The 20,727-nt window shown below is 36.6% G+C and overlaps 1 protein-coding gene across 1 annotated transcript in view; it reads left to right on the top strand.

The window, feature by feature from the left end:
* The window catches only part of KIFAP3 (kinesin associated protein 3), an 85,591-nt gene that overhangs the window by 19,688 nt on the left and 45,176 nt on the right, over positions 1-20,727 (top strand). The window contains exons 9-11 of the mRNA XM_081947352.1: positions 928-1,106; positions 2,346-2,508; positions 12,711-12,811. Coding sequence (XP_081803478.1) covers positions 928-1,106; positions 2,346-2,508; positions 12,711-12,811 — 443 coding nt within the window. The remainder of the gene's footprint in view (positions 1-927; positions 1,107-2,345; positions 2,509-12,710; positions 12,812-20,727) is intronic.

The raw sequence follows: 20,727 nt of genomic DNA, 5'->3' as shown, positions 1-20,727 counted from the left end.
AATTTGAAAGTGCAGCTAATTAATTTGACTTCTGCTCAAAATACAAATGAAATAATATGTTGGAAATATTAATATGTATTAATTTCTATTATTTTAATGAAGAAAATATGTTTAACAGAAGTAAAGTCACTTAAATCTTTTATTGGTTTAATCGCTAACAATTATGATTACGTTTAGTACAACCAAAAGGCATTGCATTGTAGTGGATAAAGAGGATAGCCTTGGTCAGAAGGAAGGTATGCTACCAAGGGAACAATCAGATAAAGGAAACATGACCAAGAAAAAATTGTGAAAATGTCTCAGGGAGCCCTCTGTCCCCTCCCCTCCCCAATTTTAGTGAAGATAAAAGGGGGGGGGGGAAATGTAGCACATTCAGACTTTCAACATTTTATTATAGCTGTTCTAATTAAGAAATAGTTTAGTTCTTCACTGGATCTGTTTCTTGGTCTGGTCTACTTAATAGGGCCTACATGCATAAAATTGGTTTTTGAAAAGCTTTGAAGAAAGAAAAAGCACACATTTGAGATAGACAATGCAGATGTGTTGATTTATCTTTTGAGTTTAATTAAGTTCAGTATGTTATACACAGTATATAGTACATGTACAAAAGAGTTGGTATTAATGGATATAATAAGAGGAAGAGCTCATATTAAAATAATATGGGATAATCCATATTAATTTATATTATGATAATTAGAGTTTATTTTAGGAAGAGTATACATGTTCTCCAATAAACTTATATTTTGCTGAAACAGGCTAGTTAATAAAACCAGAATATTCTTTTTTAGTAATTATTTTCTGTTTAACTTTGTACAGGAGATATTTGTGTTGGCCCAAATGCTTAAATAATTCATGAATTAAAAAGTGACCAGAGAATACTCATACTCTCTCAATTGTGTGTTTTATTTTTGCCTGCTGATGAATCAGTTGCTCTTTATTTGCTGCTAAATCTTGCTGAGGACACTCGGACTGAATTAAAGATGAGGAACAAGAATATTGTCCATATGTTGGTGAAAGCTCTTGACCGAGATAACTTTGAACTGTTAATACTGGTTGTGTCATTTCTGAAGAAACTCAGCATCTTTATGGAAAACAAAAATGATATGGTATAATTTTATAGTTTTCTATTGAAAATAGAAATCAGACATTTTGTTGCTTTATTTGTTTCCGAGGGGAAAAGTCACATAGTTGTTTAAAAAACGGAACATTCTTACCATGCAGAAGAATCTCAAATTCATTAAGTGGAGCAAGTGAATTGAAATTTCAGGTTTCTTTCTTAAAAAGACACAATGACTTGTAGTAAATTATATCATAATGTGTTGGAATAGATTGTTCAACTGGTATAAGTTGGTCTCAGATATTCAGACAATAAAATCCTGTATACCATATTTTTCAGACTATAAGACACACTGGACTATAAGACTCACCTAAGTTTACAGGAGGAAAACAAGAAAGAAAAAGGTTTGGCCTCCGTGTGTTGCATTTTTGCTCTCCCCGGCCCTCAGCACTCTGCAGTGCTCCACACGTCCCTTTTTTGGCCTGCAGAGTGCTTCTGGGGGCCTGGAAGTGTGAAAACGCCACACGTGAAGGGCTTGGGAGCTCAAAAACGGTCCTGTTTTGGGCAAAAACAGAACATGCAGAGCACTGCAGAGTGCTTCTGGGGGCCGGGGAGGGCAAACATGAGACACATGGAGGGTTTAGGAGGCCCAAAATGCCCATATTCGGTCTATAAGACACACCTAAATTTTCACTCAATTTTAGGGGGGGAAAAGGTGTGTCTTATACTCTGAAAAATATAGTATATTAAATTATTGTAGATTAGTTATTGTAGTAAGTCTGTGGAATTATGTCTAACAAGTTATTTTGAGTAAATTTATTGATTAAATGTATCTTCTGAATTGATAGTGGTTATAGGTATTTGGAAACACCTCTTTTAAAACAAAATGCAAATTTTAACGTAATTTCAAATGATACATTTTTGAACATGATATACTTAAATTGAAGCAACATATTACTAATAATACCTTGTTCCCTAAAGCAGATAAACAGTATCTCAGAATGGAAATTGAATGGAAAATGGAAAAAATTGAAAATGTAAACAAATTGAAAATGTAACTATTTCACCTTAATATACTAAAATGTATTGAGGCTAGTTAAATTATCTGTACTTGATGAATGAAGAAAATCTATAAATAATTCATGAAAAATTCCAACAAGCCTTTTTAATATAATTATTGGTACATAATGGAGAGATATTTGTCTATCAATCCATTTTTTCTTCAGTTTGTGTTAAATGTTAGCAATATTTCAAAAAGTCTTTGTGTTTTTCCATACTTCTCCCATAGGTTGAAATGGATATAATTGACAAACTAGTGAAAATGATACCATGTGAACACGAAGATCTTCTGAATATTACTCTTAGACTTTTACTGAACCTTTCCTTTGATACAGGCTTGAGAAATAAGATGGTGCAAGTTGGACTTCTTCCAAAACTCACTGCATTGTTAGGTAGATTTAATTCTCTTCTCACTATGAAACTTATCATTGGTCCTAATAATCATGCTCCATTGTTTATTAGAATTTTATGAATTATATTTTTCTATTGATTAGCATAATAACATGTTAGCTCTAAATGTCTGAATATCTTTGGTTATGTTGTCGTAAAATTCCTGACATATTCTCATAAGTATTCTACAAGTATCAGAATATTTCAGTAAATTCAATAATATTTTTATCTGTAAAATCTGTTCATTTTATTATTTTATTATGATTTATTTTAGAGCCAGTTTGGCGTAGTGGTTAAGGTGCTGGCCTGGAAACCAGGAGACTGTTCTAGTGCCACCTTAGGCATTAAAGCTCTCCAAATGACTTCGTTTGTCATTCTCTCCTAGCCCAACCCACCTCACAGGGTTGTTGCTGTGGAGAAAAAGGGGGAGAGGAAGGAATATTAAATATGTTTGCTGCCTTGAGTTACTTATAAAATAATGAAGATGGAAGAAAAATCTAATAAAAAATACATTTTCTGCAAGCCATCATCATCTTACACAAGTCATTGAGAAAAACAGATAGTAGATCAAGCCCTACATTTATTTATTAGGCATCAATATAAATACAGATGCTGTGATTGATCCCAGTCTGCTTTGCATCTCAGTTGAATTTTTTGAACCAACTGAGTGAGAAACTGGCATGCCATAAAGCAACAGCCTTTACCACCCCCTTTCTTTGCCGAAATGCATCTGGCCCCTACAAGTATCAAAGATGTTGGAAATAAAATTAGGTCATTACAATCCATTGTTTTGTTTGGGAGCATTCATGCCTGCTTAGAGAATGGAAAGGAAAGATGTTAGAGTGGTAGAGCATCCTGAGAGCTAGAAGGGTGCTGGAAATTGCTTTATCTTTCAGAATAATTATTGTATAATTTTATATACACATCAAAGTTATTAGTGATTTTTCACCAATGAAGCCAATAGGAAGCAGTCTTTTCCATGACAGTCATTTTGTTACAGCACTTGTAACCTATTCTCAAAATTACAAAAGTATTAGCTAAAAAAATTCTTCTCTCTGAATGTAAGTAGTATTAAGTATTTCTGAATGACACTGACATTATACAGTATCTGTGTCTCATTTAATAAGGCTAAAGGAAATAAACACCTTATCTAGAAAGTTGCTGGACTCAGTATGGTTGACTTAACAATAGATTATATCAATCAATCTATCCAGCAATAACTTCTGATTTCATTTTCCCAGACCTAAATTATAACTGAACTAATAAGATGATCTCTTTATCTCATCTAGCAGGTTTCTAATACATTCAAATTGGATTCTCCAGACTGGACTAATTTGACATAATTTCAGAAAGATGTTCTAAGAAGAATAACACAAACTTTACAAAGAATCTTGGTGCCCAATTTCCCATATTACAAATTCAAGTATTTCCAGTTTCCAATTTCCAGCATTACAAATTCAGAAAATAATGAGGTGAAAATAAGCAGGTTATTACTATAAAATCTGATCTCGCCCACCACCCTGCAGAACCAAGCAAAATAAAATAGAATTTTAAACAAAACGAATTAACAATTAGACCCCTTCTATGTAGCAGGAACAGTGTAAGTAATGGGTATTCTGGTATTGCAGAGCAACCTAATGGAAGTAACGTATATACTTCCCAGTTGTGTTCCCAGGGCCAAAAATGAGCAAAAAATAGCCTGTTTTTCGTGAAAACGGGCCCATTTTTTTGTCCAAAAAAAGGGCATGGATAGCCTTTAGGAGGCTTATACGTAGAGTGCTCCTTGAGGTTTGGGGGGCAAAATTGAGCAAAAAATGGCCTGTTTTTTGTTAATTTCTGCCCTCCCCAGCCCCCAGGTGCACTCTGAAAGCCTCTTAAAAGCTATGCACAGCCATTTTGGTGAAGTGGCGGGGTTTCGGGAGGCGAAAATTGCTGTATTCAGTGTATAAGACGCACCCAGATTTTCAGCCTCTTTTTTGAGGGAAAAAGATGCGTCTTATACTCCGAAAAATACAGTATGTTTCTAAGGAAATTATATTTCTGAATTCAGTATCTTAATTAATTAATGACAGTGGTGTGGGGTTTCTTTTCCTTTAAGCAACCAAAGTGATGCAGAATTGTAGGTGCATTAAACTTTTGGTGGAATCTGCGAATTTTATTTTTCTCCTGTATGGTGCTTGAAGAGTCCAAGCATGGGTTAACTTCTGTCTATCTGTCCAGAGACTGAGTTCTTTGGCCACGCCTTCTGCTCTCTGCTGAGTCTCGTTTTTCAACTCAGTCTAGCCCAGTAAGGACCTATCCAAAGAATCTCCAGAAGTCTCTGAACAGATTAGTTTGGACTCTCCAATTTTTATTTTTATTTTATTGTAGTTGATTTCCTCTTCACATTTACCATAGTTTGTCATTTGGGAGCAGGCTCCGTCAGAGGTGAATGCTTTTTCCTGTGCCATGCATGGCGTTTGGATTTTTAATGCCAACTTTAGGTGAAAGTAAAAAGTAGTTGACAATATTCAGTAGGCATTTCACATATGACAGTAATTTGTTCCATTCATGTAGCCACCCAACTCACATAATGAAATGAAAAATACAAAAGCAATAAAAATAATTAAAAGCATAAGAAACCCACTAAAAACTATTAAACCAATCAGCAGGAGACTTAAACCAAATTGTCCAACTTAGGTACTTTAGAAGTAGGGCAACTTCCAGAATTGCTTAACTAGCATAGTTAACCCCCAATTCCCTAAGAGGAATTTGTAGGGAATTGACACTGAGTTTGGGGAAGGCTGATTTAAACCATTGTGTTTAGAAATCATAGTACTTGGAGTCACACATAACACCAAGTGAAAACCAAACTATTCTGGCTTAATATAATGTGTGTGCACATGTGTCAATCCAGTTATAGTTTATTTGGAATGGTTGAAGTCGGCAAGAGAAAGCATTTCATATACCAAGAAACAACTCCTAAATTTCTCTCTTAACACATTTTGACTCTTCAGAAGCATACATTTCTTGCATCTATGTATGAGTTTTCAGTCTCTGCAATGCATTCTCTAGGTCAGATGTTTCGAATTGCCTTTGAAGGTTGGCAAGTCCCAAGTTAGAAAATCTAGCCTTAAAATTATGGGAATGGTGTTCTAATGAGCAGAATAAAATAGTTCTGCACCACAACTGATATTTTGTGGCTTATTGTTCAAAAGCTTAGAATAATTTTAAACTTGAGATCCAAGATATGTATAGCTGGAACTTTAAATTTGTTGAAAATATGTGAAAATAGCCCAAGGGACAACATTTTTCCACTCCAGATGAACTCTTCCAGATGAACCACAGCTGCAAATTGAAACAGTATTATTTCTATAAATTACTGAGTATATTTTATAATGGCAATATCTTATATAGAATAGTTAGTTATGACTGCTAATGACTGATGTTTTGAGGATTAATTGACCTCATCTGGGAATGAACAAATATTTCAGAATTGTATTATGAATGCAAAGACAATTGAATGAAATTCACACAATATTTATTAATGAGCTCATTATTATTCCGATTTATTGCTATACAGATAGTCTTCAACTTATGACCACAATTAAGCCCAAAGCTTTTGTGCTAAGCTGTTAAATAGGATATGGTAAATTTTTAGGTTTTTTTCCTTTTTGAAGTACATTTTTATATCTAGAAAAGAAATAAAATCATTTATGAAACACGAGAATCAGGTAGTTCAATAAGGCTAAACAATATAGGAATAACAGCTCAAGAAACATTTTTTGTTAAAATATTTAGAATCTCATGAAGGTAAGGTGAGTATTCCAGAAACTTTCCTTGCTTGATTTTCAAAAGTATTTTCATTATCTGAAGATTAAGGACAAATGTTTCTGAATAAGTACAGTATATTGTAGGATCATATGAAAAATTATTTTCATCCAAAATTGCACATTTATTGGAAAGAATGTTTATGTTCTATATACTTTGCTTAGAAAGGTATAATTTTATAGAATTTTTCCATAATGTAATAAGATTTTGTAAAGTACTTTTCATTCACATTGTCCAAAATATTTAACTGAATTGTGCCTAAAGTATTTCTATGTGATCTGCACAAATAATTTTATTTTTCTACGTCACTCTGTATACAACTCTTTATCAATCCTTTCAAATCTTATTCATAGAACTAATACACTTAAATTGATGGGTTGGGGAAGCAGGAAATCCTAACCAAATGGGAAATAATTGATAATAATTGATATATATGCTGGTCTTGTTGTATTCGGGTCTTTTCCCGTGTAAGATTGAGATTGTCTTGGCAACGTTTCAGCGAGGTCTCACTCGCCATCTTCAGGCTGGGTTTTTGGCTTAAAGTGTGATCGGAGCTGCCGTCTTTCTATAAATCTTGGTGTGTGTGTGTGGAGTGTGTCAGCGTTCCAAATATCATGCAGAATTAAATCATTGTCCAAGGCAAAGTAGTCCTTAAAACTCCAATTTAATAAGACAGGCATGTTGGCATTATGCTGTTGAAATTTCAACTCTAAGGTACATCCGGTGAATTTCCCAAGTTAAAAGTTCATCATCTATCCCCACACCCCATAATTCATCACATGGTCCAATCTTCATCTTCCACGCTGGCATGTACACCCTTCTTCTTCCGGCCAGGTGTCGAGGTGCGGAGACAAAAGACGACCTTGAGCTTCTAAGAAATCCATAACAATACATTCCACAATCCTACTCCTTTCTATTCCCTCCTCCCAACTACTATACCAATGAAACAGCATAATATATATGTTTTAATTATGTGGCAGGCCAAAGATCCTAAAAGGAACAGAATTACAGGCCTGACAGAGTGCTGGCTTTGTTTCAATAAGTGGAATGATTGGTTGTGTGTTTGTATTATGATTGGTAGATTGGTGCTGATTGGTGCTGGCTGTGTGTCCGTTGTTGTTTGTGTTGTAACGGCCTGGGTGGTGGGTGGGGTTCGTTTGTTGACTAGGGCTGGTTTCCAGATGTCTGGTAGCCGGGAGGTATCGTCACGTTTATTCATGTTGTGGTGGTGTTTCTCTATTTCGATAGCTTCCATAATTATTCTCTTGTTGAAATGTTCAGTTTTGGAGATTAATTTGGTTCCTTCAAAATTAATTTCATGTCCTGTAGCTTTAAGGTGCTGGAAAAGGGAGGAAGTTTTTTCTTTTTTTCTTACTACGTTCTTGTGTTCTGCGATGCCTGCATTTATTCTCCTGTTCGTTTGTCCTATGTATGTTGCAGGGCAGATTTTGCATGGTATTTCATAGACTCCTTGGTTTTCTAGCTGGATTTTGTCTTTGGGGTTTCTTAAGATGTTGGCTATTTTTTGGTCAGTGTTGAAGGCTGTCTTGATATTGTGTTTGTGGAGAATTTTGCTGATTTTATCTGTGGTGCCTTTGATGTAAGGGAGGAGGGTGATGTTGTTGTCCTATTCTGTGTCTTGGTTCTTGGGGGGAGTCTCCCTTTGGATTAGATTGGTAATTGTTTTTCTTTGGAATCCGTTGGAGATTAATACATTTGTGAGAGTGTGTAATTCAGTTTTCAGGTGGTCTTTGTCAGCTAGGCGTTTGGTTCTGGCGATGAGGGTCTTGGCTACAGAGTTGATTTGTGTAGGGTGGTGATGGGATTATGCGCTTAAGTAGCGGTTGGTGTGTGTTTTTTTCCGGTAGATGGTGTGTCCTAGGGAGCCATTGGGTTTTTTGTAGATTAGGACGTCCAGAAAGGGAAGTTGGTTGTTTGCTTCTATTTCCATAGTGAATTGTATTTTGGGGTGTAGGCTGTTGAGATGTGTGAGAAAGTTGTCCAGTTTTTCTTTCCCATGTGGCCAAATCACAAAAGTGTCATCAACATATCTAAGCCAGAGTTTGGGTTTATGTTCAGATTTATCTAAGGTGTTAGTTTCAAAATGTTCCATGTATACGTTTGCGATGACGGGTGAGAGGGGTGATTCTTCTATCTGTTTGTTTCTTTGTCCATTATGAATGAAGTATGTGTTGGTTAGGCAGTGGTTGATCAGGTCCAGGATGTGTTTAGGGGGGTTGTGTTTGTTCTGGATAGCTGTCAAGGCTTCTTTTATAGGCACTTGGGTGAAGAGGGATATGACATTGGAGCTCACGAGTAGGTCGCTGGGTTATAGGTTTTGTTTCTTTATTGTTTCTATAAAGTGGAGTGAGTTTTGTACGTGTGAGGTGATGGATTCTGCGTAGGGTTGGAGTTGTTTGGTGAGGAATTTGGCAAGATTCTGTACAGGTGAGCCTATGGAGCTGACTATGGGTCTGAGTGGTGTTCCTTCTTTGTGTATCTTGGGGAGGCCATAGAGTTTGGGGCATCTGGAAGATTTCTCTCTCGGGATGATTCTTTGCTGGATCTCTTCACTGATGGGAGAGGCTTTTATTTTAGATTTGGTGGTTTTTTCCAGGTAGGTGGTAGGATCTGTGTTTAGAGGTTTGTAAGTGGGATCTTAGAGTAGGTTGGATAATTTGGCTTGGTAGTCAGATGTGTTCATCACCACTGTGGCATTACCTTTGTCTGCTGGGAGAATGATTATGTTGTTGCCTTTCCTCAGGTTGGTGAGTGCTTTTTGTTCTTCTTGCTGTAAGTTGCTTCTGGGTGGATTGCTGGAGCAAAAGACGTTGGTGACTGCAAGTCTGACTTTATTGGCTTCATCTGGGTTGATTTTGGTGAGTGTAGCTTCAACTCTGCATATGATGTCTTCAGTGGGGATGCATTTAGGAGGACTGCAAAGTTGAATCCTCTGGAAAGGACATTGGTTTCAGTTGTGGTGAGGGTTCTGTCTGATATGTTGTGTACTGTTTGTTTCATGAGTTGCTGTGAAGGGGGGTTGGGCTTCTGTTGTTTTTCTAGTCTGTGGAGTTTGTTGGTGTGTATGTCTGACTTGTAGGAGGTTTCTGTTTCGGCTCTCCAGAGGGCTAGTTATGTGGATTTGTCCAAGAGTGCTGAATGGATTTTGTTGCTGAGTTTGAGGTGAAGAGTGAGTAAGTCCCGGTTGGTTTGGTCTAGTAGGAATCTTTTCCTGTGGAGTTGGTTCTGATTAGGGCTAATTTGGTTTTTTTCAGGATCCTTTCAGTGGCTGAGGTTTTAGAATGGAATTTTAGTTGGAAGCATGTGGGGATCAGGCTTTTATCTCGGCAGTTGCGTAGGAATGTGAGGTCACATAAGATGGTGGCTCTTCGGACTTCAAGTTTCTTCTAGGTCCTGGTGAGCAGGAAGGTTTCCTCCCCGTAGGGGTAAGATATTTGTTTTCGTAGATTTTCACGGGTGTAGGTATGCTGGTCTTGTTGTATTCAGGTCTTTTCCCATGTAAGATTGAGATTGTCTTGGCAACATTTTGGCAAGGTCTCACTCCCCATCTTCAGGCTGGGTTTTGGACTTAAAGTGTGGTCGGAACTGCCGTCTTTCTATAAATCTTGATGGGGGTGTGTGGAGTACTGGCTTTGTTTCATTAGGTGGCTTGATTGGCTGTGTAGTTGTATCATGATTGGTAGATTGGTGCTGATTGGTGCTGGCTGTGTGTCCGTTGTTGTTTTGTGTTGTAACGACCTGGGTGGTCAGTGGAGTTCATTTGTTGACTAGGGCTGGTTTCCAGATGTCTGGTAGGGAGGAGGTATCACGTTTATTCATTTTGTGGGGGTGTTTCTCTATTTCGATGGCTTCCATAATTACTCTCTTGTTGAAGTGTTCTGTTTTGGAGATTAATTTGGTTCTTTCAAGAGGAGGAGAATACATGCACACAACGCAGAACACAAGAACGCAGTCAGAAAAAAAGAAAAAAACGTCCTCCCTTTTCCAGCACCTTAAAGCAACAGGACATGAAATTGATTTTGAAGGAACCAAATTAATCTCCAAAACAGAACACTTCAACAAGAGAATAATTATGGAAACCATCGAAATAGAGAAACACCCCCACAAAATGAATAAACGTGACAATACCTCCCGCCTACCAGACATCTGGAAACCAGCCCTAGTCAACAAACGAGCCCCACCCACCACCCAGCCCATTACAACACAAAACAATGGACACATAGCCAGCACCAATCAGCACCAATCTACCAATCATGATACAACCATACAGCCAATCAATCCACATACTGAAACAAAGCCAGCACTCCACACCCACCCACCAAGATTGATAGAAAGACGGCAGCTCCAACTACGCTTTAAGCCGAAAACACCAGCCTGAAGATGGCGAGTGAGACCTCGCCGAAACGTTGCCAAGACAATCTCAATCTTACACAGGAAAAGACCCGAATACAACAAGACCAGCATACCTATACCTGTGAAAATCTACGAAAACACACACACACACACAAATACACACAAATACACACACACACACACACACACACACACACACTGTAACGACCTGGATAATGGACATCCTGAGTTCTAGTGTAGTGATATCCCGAGTCCTGTGCTGCAACATCCTGGGAGGTTGGCTGCGTTGTAACATCCTGAGCCTTTGCGTTGTAACCTCCTGAGTTCTGTGATGTAACATCCTGGGCTTTGGTTTGGCTCCGAGTTTGCAGTCTGGCCATGAGTTCATGGCGTGTGTCAAGTTTGGTTTGTGTGGGAGTCAGAGGGGGGTGTAGCAGTTGGTGATGCCGCCGTGGTTTGGCTTCTGGATGGTGATTGCATTTCGTCTATGGGATGGGTTTGGGTTTGAGTCTGATGAGGGTGATTGGTGGTGGCGTCCTGAGTTGTTTGGGTCCGGTGTCGGTTTTCATGGCTGGGACTTGTTTGTTAAGTAGGGCTGGTTTCCAGATGTCTGGTAGGCAGGAGGTATCGTCATGTTTATTCATGTTGTGGAGGTGTTTTTCTATTTTGATGGCTTCCATAATTATTCTCTTATTGAAGTGTTCAGTTTTGGAGATTAATTTGGTTCCTTCAAAATCAATTTCATGTCCTGTTGCTTTAAGGTGCTGAAAAAGGGAGGAAGTTTTTTCTTCTTTTCTGACTGCGTTCTTGTGTTCTGCGATGCGTGCATTTATTCTCCTATTAGTTTGTCCAATGTATGTTGCTGGGCAGATTTTGCATGATATTTCATAGACTCCTTGCTGGATTTTCTAGCTGGATCTTTTCTTTGGGGTTTCTTAAAATATTACAATGCAGCCAACCTCCCAGGATGTTGCAGCACAGGACTCAGGATATCACTATGCTAGAGCTCAGGATGTCATCACACAGCCCATTACCCAGGTTGTTACAACACAAAAGACTAATGGGCACACAGCTAGTACCTCAGCCACACAGGATGTTACGAAACAGCCGACTAATCTGCATACATCAACTCCATCAACTAATCAAGATGTAACAACACAGCCAACCAACCCTCTTACAGCAACAAAGCCAGCACTCCACACCCCCCACCAATATTTATAGAAAGACGGCAGCTCCGATCACGCTTTGCTCGCAGAAGCATGAAGCTGAAGGCACCAGCCTGAAGATGGCGAGTAGGACCTTGTCGAAATGTCGCCAAGATACTCTCAATCTTACACAGGAAAAGACCTGAATACGCCAAGACCTGCATATGTGTGTGTCTGTGTCTGTGTCTATGTCTGTGTGTGTGTGTATAATTTTAATGACCCTGTAATCCAGGGGTGTCATACTTGATTTCATTGAGGGCTGCATCAGGGTTATGTTTGACCTCAGGGGGTTGGGGTGGGCATGGCCAGGGGATGTGTGGCCAGCTCGATGTCACTCGTGTGGGGGGTGCCTGGGGTGGCCCGAGTGCTCTGCCAGTGAAAACGGGTTCCCGAGCTCCATTTTTGTCTGCTATGGTCTCCTGCTACACTCTGCCAGTGAAAATGGAACTGGCAGAGGCAACATGGGCTGGTTCATTGCTGTTTCCAGGACAGCCCTTCGGGCCAGATCTAAACCCACTGCGAATCGCATCTGACCCCGGGCCTTGAGTTTGACACCCCTGCTGTAATCTCTTGTATCAAGGTGGAATCAGGGCAACTGGATGGAGTGTTTACTGGCCGGATGCCCTTCCTGTCGCCAGTGAAGAATTTGCAACTGATATTTTCTCATGGTGCCCACAGAGAGAAATATCTGCTGCTATCTAGATTTGAACTCACTCTCTAATTATAAGGCAAGAGCTGCACCTCTAGGCCATTGCACCACTCAGTAATTCATATAAATGCTCATTGTTAAATGTTTTTCTTTCCTTCTCCCCCAGGAAATGAAAATTATAAACAAGTTGCTATGTGTATTCTCTATCATATAAGCATGGATGATCGTTTTAAATCAATGTTTGCTTATACTGACTGTATACCTCAGGTAGGTATATTTTGCTTCTTCATACTATTTCTATCTTAAACGTCCTTAAATTCAAGCAAGGGTCAATAACCGGTGGGTCTCCAAGTAGAGTTTAAGGGCAGGGTAATATGATATTAATTCTGTAGCTGGTTTTGTCCTTTCAGTTTTGTTGAATATTCTTTAATTCTACATGCAAATGCTGAACTATTTTTTTTAATATTATGGTTACACTATTTAAATTATAATGATAGTATTTAAACACATCTTTTAAAAAAAAGAATTTTATAAATATCTCAGACAGGGCAACTTTTGGGGATATATTTATCCTACTTTACTGTTGAGATTTTTAAATAACACTCAGGTTCTTGTAATTTTATATTTCCATTCATTTTTCAATAACGACACTAGATTGTATTGATATATTCAGTAACTTAATATTCTTAATCTGATTCATTCAAAACATTTCTTTTGTTGGTAATTCTGCTTAGTTGATAGTTTTCTGTTCTAGTTATATGTCAATGTTTAGTACACATATGAACAACATGAATCTAATTATTGCACAAATTAACCTTTGTTTAGTATTTTTGGAGTCCAATCATTTAGAAATTTAACTTTATTTTAAACAGTGCTATTTAGATTGGATCACATCCACAGTATTTACTTCATATTCTGTAATGAAATTTTGATACATAAATGTGGAAATCTCCCACCATAAATTTTGACTGTGAAATATATCTTTAATACAATATTGTTATTAATTTATGATATTATTATTGGGTTATATTGCTTGTTATAAAGTTCTTAGCATTCAGATTTCTCACTGTGAAGGCATTCTGAAACTTTCAAGAGATGTTAATGGATGTTTGCTTTTTCAAGAACCTATAATTCAACATTTCAGCAATAAAATATATTTTTATACACACACACACACACTCAGTCACTTACCTCCCTCACACACATCCATACACAGAGAAAGAGAGATTGCAGCATCATAAATGTTGATTTAGAAAAAAAAGTTCTGCTGAGTTTAATGAAGCATACTTTCCTGTAAAGTGTTCATAAAATAGTAATCTCATATTCCTAGCATCTGTTTTGATTCAGCCCTGAAAATAATATAATTAATACTAGACACCCTGTGACCCATTGGGTCATCCTTTCATATATATTTGTATGTGCAGAGGAGACTAGCAAAGATTGTATGGATATGGGAGACTTACCCCAGCAACTTAGAACCTTCCCTGCAAGGTTCCCAGAAGGAAATTGCAAGTCTAAACTCAGTGCTGTGCTCCTACTGTCAGCCGCAATCATGTCTTCCCCTTTGGCTTTCTTCCTACAGGCCTCCCCATTGACTTGTGGGAAGGCATTAGGGACTGTTATAAATGAGGATCACATCACTGTATCAGCACTGTGGTGTTGAAATGGCAAAACCTTTCCAAAATTTCATTCTCATGGAAGTGATGTGTCCTGGCATTCTGTAAATTAGTCCATTTGAGGTACCATGCTTGAAAATATTGCCCTATGATGCACTGTTTCACCCAGTTAAAGGTTACAGACATGAACATTTTAGTAATTCATAGAGTCAACTACATTACTATAGTGTTGTATTTCACAGTTCATTCAATATTTCTTCCCAAATGTCAACAAATGTGCAGCTTTGAACTTAATCTAATAAAATTTTGTATTAACTGGATGGAATTGTCCCTTCATTTATAACCCATCCAATTTATAATGTTTTTGGGCAGCATACAAGTTAAAAACACACCAGTATAATAAATATAAAATGAAAGCAAAAGCACGGGGACTTTACAGAATACTTTACAGAATACAATTGCCACCAAGGCATACCCTTCCTGACCGAACACCTAGAGGAGGGGAGTCAAATTCACATTGTCACAGCAGCATCACATGATGTATCGTGGCTTTTTTCCCCTTTGCTAAAGCAAGGGTGGGTATGGCCAGTGCGTGACGCATCCGGCCCAAGGGCCAGGAATTTGATTGTCCTGTCTTAGAGGAACAGCTAGGTTTCAAGGCCTATTTAAAGGACAGAAAGTTTGAGGCAACTTGAATCTTTGCTGGGATACTATTCCAAAGCACAGGTGCTATCTAGGTCTCATTAGAACATATTGTTATGAAGATAGGACCTGGGAGTATGGCTACTCTGTCTGATTTTTTTCAAATAGGGATAAACAATGAGAGAAAGGCAATTAGGCACTATACCATTAAGGAGTGCATAGGTTACAACTAGGACATTGAATTTCACTGATTGTTACTGGTAACCAGTGCAGTTCATACAGCAGAAGTGGGTCCATAATTTCTTATGACACTGCATTTGGGACCAGCTGCAGCTTCTGAGTAGTATTCAAAAGCAGATCCATGAAGAATGCATTGCAGTAATTCACAGGCTAAGCGACTAAAATATAAGAGAAAACAACCTCAATCTAAGAAAGGGCACAGTTGGTGCACCAGATTAATCTGAGGAAAATCATTTCATAGCTGTTACCTGTACTTTGAGCAGGAGTTATAAGTCCTGGAAGACCCAGAAATTGTGCAGCAATCCTGTATGGAGCAGCTCTATCCCAGTAAAAAAATAAATAATTAAGTTTATTGTTAAAAGTAGGTATTAATCATGTGATAGAAAATAATTAAATAATAGCTATTTCTGCTCAGAATGTTGAGTTGGGCACAGGAATGGCTCTAGGCTAGCTACTGGAAACTCATCTACTGGGCAAGCCATGTGAGCACTGCCTGCGTTCCATAGCCCCAGGGACATATACAGACATTATTATTATTATTATTATTATTATTATTATTATTATTATTATTATTATTATTATTATTATTATTATTATTATTATTATTATTATTATTATTATTATTATTATTAATTCATTTTAATTGGGTTTGGGTTTTAATAGTGATGTTTTTAGGATTAGAATATATTTATTTCTTAGTACAGCCTATCTCCCCCTCCAAATGTATCTTAAATGTATTTTATTATTATGACTGGTTTTATTTGTATTGACTGTACACCGCCCCGAGTCCCTTTTTGGGAGAGGGGCGGTCTAAAAATCTAAGAAATAAATAAAAATAAATAAATAAATAATAATAATAATAATAATAATAATAATAATAATAATAATAATAATAATAATAATATTAACAATATATGTCTGTTTGTGTATATATGTATATATATTTAATATACTATATATATATTATAATCTAATCTCTCAAATGGTCATCCTTACAATCAGTTGTTAAAATGTTCACAATTGGATAGTTAAAATCTGGTGAAGTATCTGTTCAGATTGTCGCTTCAAATGTTAACAATATCTGGTTTAATATAACAATAAAGTAATAAATGGAAGTGATGCTCAAAATCTAAACTATTTAGCAGAAGAGGGTTTTCTTTTAGGTACCTGATAAACAACAGGGAGCTTTTTTGGAAGGTTATTCCATAAGCCTAGGGCTACATGTGAGAAGATCTTGTCTTATAGTTTTCTGCCTTCACTGAGGGGGGTAGGTAGGGAAGGAGCGTCTAACAAGCCTTTGAACTGTTCACAATATGAACAGAACTGATTTTTATTACAGACTTTAGTCTAAAATAATAAATATTCAAATTTGTTCTTTGTTGTGACAATAAAGTTTGATATCTAAGTTTTTTTAGTAAATGGTTATTTAGTAAATTGAACCCATTTTTCAAACTATCTGTAGCTGTTTTTCCCCTTATAATTAAACTTCTCATTTATTTAATTTATGGCAAGTTATCTCTAATTTGTTAAGCAAATTGGTCTGAACAGAGATCCATATGGCATCTATGCCTTAATAAATGAAGAAATAAAAGCATATGATTTGCAGTTAAATTGGTCAGAATTGTCTGTTCAGTATAGTCTATATTTACATCACTTGCCATTTACTTTGTTCACATGTACAGACATACATCTATAGTCCTCATTTAGTGACTTCCTTATACAGTTGCTGTTATAATAATGATGAAGAAATATCTTTACAATCATTCCTAGCATTTATGACCTTAGTAGGCCAGTAAACCAAAGGAAAGCTGAAATAAGATCATAAGGCCACCCATGGTTTTACTCATTTGCGTAACAAATGAGTTGCTCCTCCTAGTTGTGGTTGTTACTTACACTTGTTTGTACCATTGCTCCCTGGAGGCACAGTTTATTGATAATTCTTATATAGTGTTTAGAAATAGTCCAAAATATGTGCTTACTTTTTCCTTTTCCTTCCATATTTTTGCATAACTATCATAAAAGCGAGACTGAGACTTAGATTCTTCCATTTCAGAAATGTAAACTATAAGCTTCCAGTTTATCATAGCTTTGCAGACTGTACAGAAGTATCAAATAAACTTTTGTTGTTTAATTCTGTTTCCAAAGTTCTGTTTGTTTCAGTTATAGAACTTCCAGGCTCATTGGATTGTGTTGCATCACTTTAATAGTTGATGAGAATACAATATCACTAGAAAACTTTTTCAAGCCTTATGTAGATTGATGGATAAAATTGTAGTTTAGATCCCACTATCACAAGCATTTTTTAAATAAGTGCAAATATAAACCATATGTTTGTAATAGCACATAGGTAATAGTCCTGCCAATCAAAGAGCATGGTTGTACAGTGATGTCATAGCAATATTTAATATTTTTCCACAGAATAGTAGGCAAGCTGCAGCTGGCTTATTCACATGTTTTCCACTGTGCTTTTCTGTTTGGTCCCTCTTTGATCTACTTTATTTTAGCTTAATGCTGGTAAATGTCCTCAGTTGACAGCTCCTTTAGCTTTTGTCCTCGATTATCTGCTGAAGAAACCAGAGCTTTACTTCAAACATTAGAGTTAGGGAATAGCCAGTCAGAGGCATGCAGGTCTGGCATAATCATTCAAAGATGTGTGAGCTGGGGATAGAGAGAACTGGACTGAGGTGTATGAAAAGAAAGCAGTTGGGGGTTGGCCTCTGGTCACTGGTAAATAAGTGAAGTCAGGTGCCAGAGAGTCTAGACACAGTGATTCTAGTCCTCCGCTGTGGCATCTGATACTCAATGTGGGACTTGTCTGATTGAAAACTACTCTCTGTTCGTTGTACCCGTTGTAACCCTTTTATTGCTCTCCTTCTAAATGAAGAAAAGATGACAATGGTTGCAGTAAAAGCAGAACAAATTTAATTTTGATATTTCCTATTTGGCAGCAATTATACTTTCCTTTGAAGCGGCACGAGTAGCAATCAAATTAAATGGAAGACATAATGGGAAACATGGAACTCATACTAAAGGATTATTCTAAAAACTTTCTAAAAACTTTGAATTACTCTAGATAAAATTACATGACTTCTCCATCTTCCATTTTTTTGTATAGGAACTCAGTTTAGTACCGATGGCATATTCTAAGTATTTTTGTAATAAAAAGATTCATTTTCAGTTGTAAATATGCAGAAATAGGTTTATGGCACTTTTTAAAAATGTTTTAAGTTTCTGGGTATAATGGCTTCTTGATAATGTATTAAATATTCTTTCAACATAATGTTTTACTATTTTGATTACAGTATTAGTTACCTACTGTAGCAAGTTTAACTCTACCCTGATTGGTTTTGTAGGCTGCCCCCTTTTTCATCATGGGATATTTTTTTAAAAAAAATACCTTTATATTATATTACTGTATGCTGGTCTCTGGCTATAATTAAGTTTCAGGTTTCATTATTCTTACAGCAGGTTCTAATAAATAATAGGACATATGTACAGTACTCTACACATGCACATGCAGCATTTAGCCCCAGCCTGAACAAACCTATAGTAACTAGCAGCCTGAAGGATGATTTAGGTCAGAATGTACTTCCTTTCAGAATTTCACTATTGTGAAAGAGGCAATCAATGCTGGATGTTTGTTCTGGCACAGACAGGGTAAAACAAACATCTATACTTAACTTTTCCCAGAGGTGTCTCAAATGTCAGCCTTTACTCAGACCTATATTAGAACTAAAGAACTCAAAGTCAGAGTCTTGCTGTTCATAAGATTTTTAAGTTTTATTACAGATACTAGAAAAGCTGTTAATCTGAAGAAAGCCAGTTGCAAAATGTATAGTTCAAGCTATATATCTGGCAGACCCAGATGTCCAAAGTTAAAAATAAATCTGTAATCATCCCATTTTATGGAAATGATATAATATTAATGTTGCACTCCTAGGTAGAGATAAGATTACTGCACAGGTTCAGTTCATACTGTGTTTTAAATATCTTAACATTAATAAGTCCAAGGCCAAGCTGGTTGTCTTCAGGAATAGAAGGACTAAGTGTAACTGGAGCCTGAACTTGGCTATAGAGACCAGGTTAAATCCTATGTGTACTTAGGAATTGTTTTCATAGAAAAGAATTTCTGGTTCCCACATTTCAATAGGAGTTTTTTAAGGACTACAGTCTTCCAGCTTTAATTGCCTCTTTCCCAATAGTGAAAATCTGAAGGGAAGCATATTCTACCCTAAATTATCCTCCAGGTAACTACTTACTGTTGTCATAATGCAGCTCACCGATCATAGGTCTCTTGGTTCCTAGTTCTAATAATCAAGGTGAAATAATTCAATTATTACATACAGTGTAGAACTATGCATAAATCTGATTTCCTGAAATGCATCTTGGAGGTGGACAAATCTATGCCAACTTCAGCAGTAAAGGCAGAGTTGGGTGTATCCCATATATAAAGTCACCTAGCAATTTAAATATTTGACTATTGGCTGAAGATCTTATTTATGGACCCAAACTGTGTTTCAAAGAGCAGACATTTATTGTGTCTCCTCATACTTTTGTAAACAAGTATATAAAAATTGTGTAAATAATTTTAGTAAGCTACCACATTCTCTTAAAATTAAACAAATGACCTTTATGTACCTCTCGTTTTGCCTATAAACAAATCCTTAAAACAATGTCGTTTCAATCCCGATCAGCAAAAGTCTCATAACATGCCTATTTTAACCTTGATCAAATAAAACAAACTTTATATACCTTCCTTTCACTTCTAATATTTTTGATCCTTAAACTCTTCCAATAAATCTGTAGGACTTTATTTCATTTTACTTGTCCCTTCTCACAAAATTCTTCAAAGCATTCAAAAGGCTTTTTTGTAAATCCAATTTAGGAAAATTATCCAGGGCATTCTCTTGTTTTGTTACTTGTAAATCTGTATAATCATTAAGCCGATTTCATTTTTATGTGTAGTATAGCATCTTTTTCCATACCATTCTTGTAACCTGTCATTTTTAAACCCACTTTCAGATCAGTCTCAGATTTGTCTGGTAAAACTTGTTCTTCTCTCATAATAACTTTTAAACACAAACTACCCATAGAGGCAGACAATTACATTTAACTTCTAGGTCTATTTTTCAGAGATATTCTTCAGTGTGTCCGGTTTTAAAATATTTTGCTTCATTCTGTACTAATAGATCAAGTAATAGATCTTCTTTAATTTGTAATCTTTATACACACACAGACATGTACAGTACCCAGACATTATGGATGCATATACACACATCTTAAACTTATATCCTTTGCTAAGGAACTCACCTGATGCTTTTTGACATGTTGATCTAAATGTTTCTAACAGGTGAAAAATAAATTCTAAATATGATTAAGAAGGGAGTTTGAAAATCCAGTGTCTTTTTGAAGGCATTGACTGCAATTTGAACAAAGTGGCTATTCCATTGTCTTCCAGAATTCTAATCTGTTGCAGATCTCTATTATACCATTTCCTTTCAATGGGGAACTGTCTGAAACACTTGTGGGTGATCTCAAATCCTTTCCTTGTCTGGTGATGAATTATGAAGAGCTGATGTACTCACCATCTCTTCTGCTGCGATTATTGACTATGTTTTTAGCAGAGTTGTCTTCAGTTTGTCATTTCTTCACCAGAAGTCCAATTTCCTGGAAAGGTCTATGCTA

This window comes from Natrix helvetica, assembly GCF_964273705.1.
Source record: "Natrix helvetica genome assembly, chromosome: 3".
Classification (NCBI taxonomy): Eukaryota; Metazoa; Chordata; class Lepidosauria; order Squamata; family Natricidae; genus Natrix; species Natrix helvetica.
This window is presented reverse-complemented; position numbering and strand designations above follow the sequence as displayed.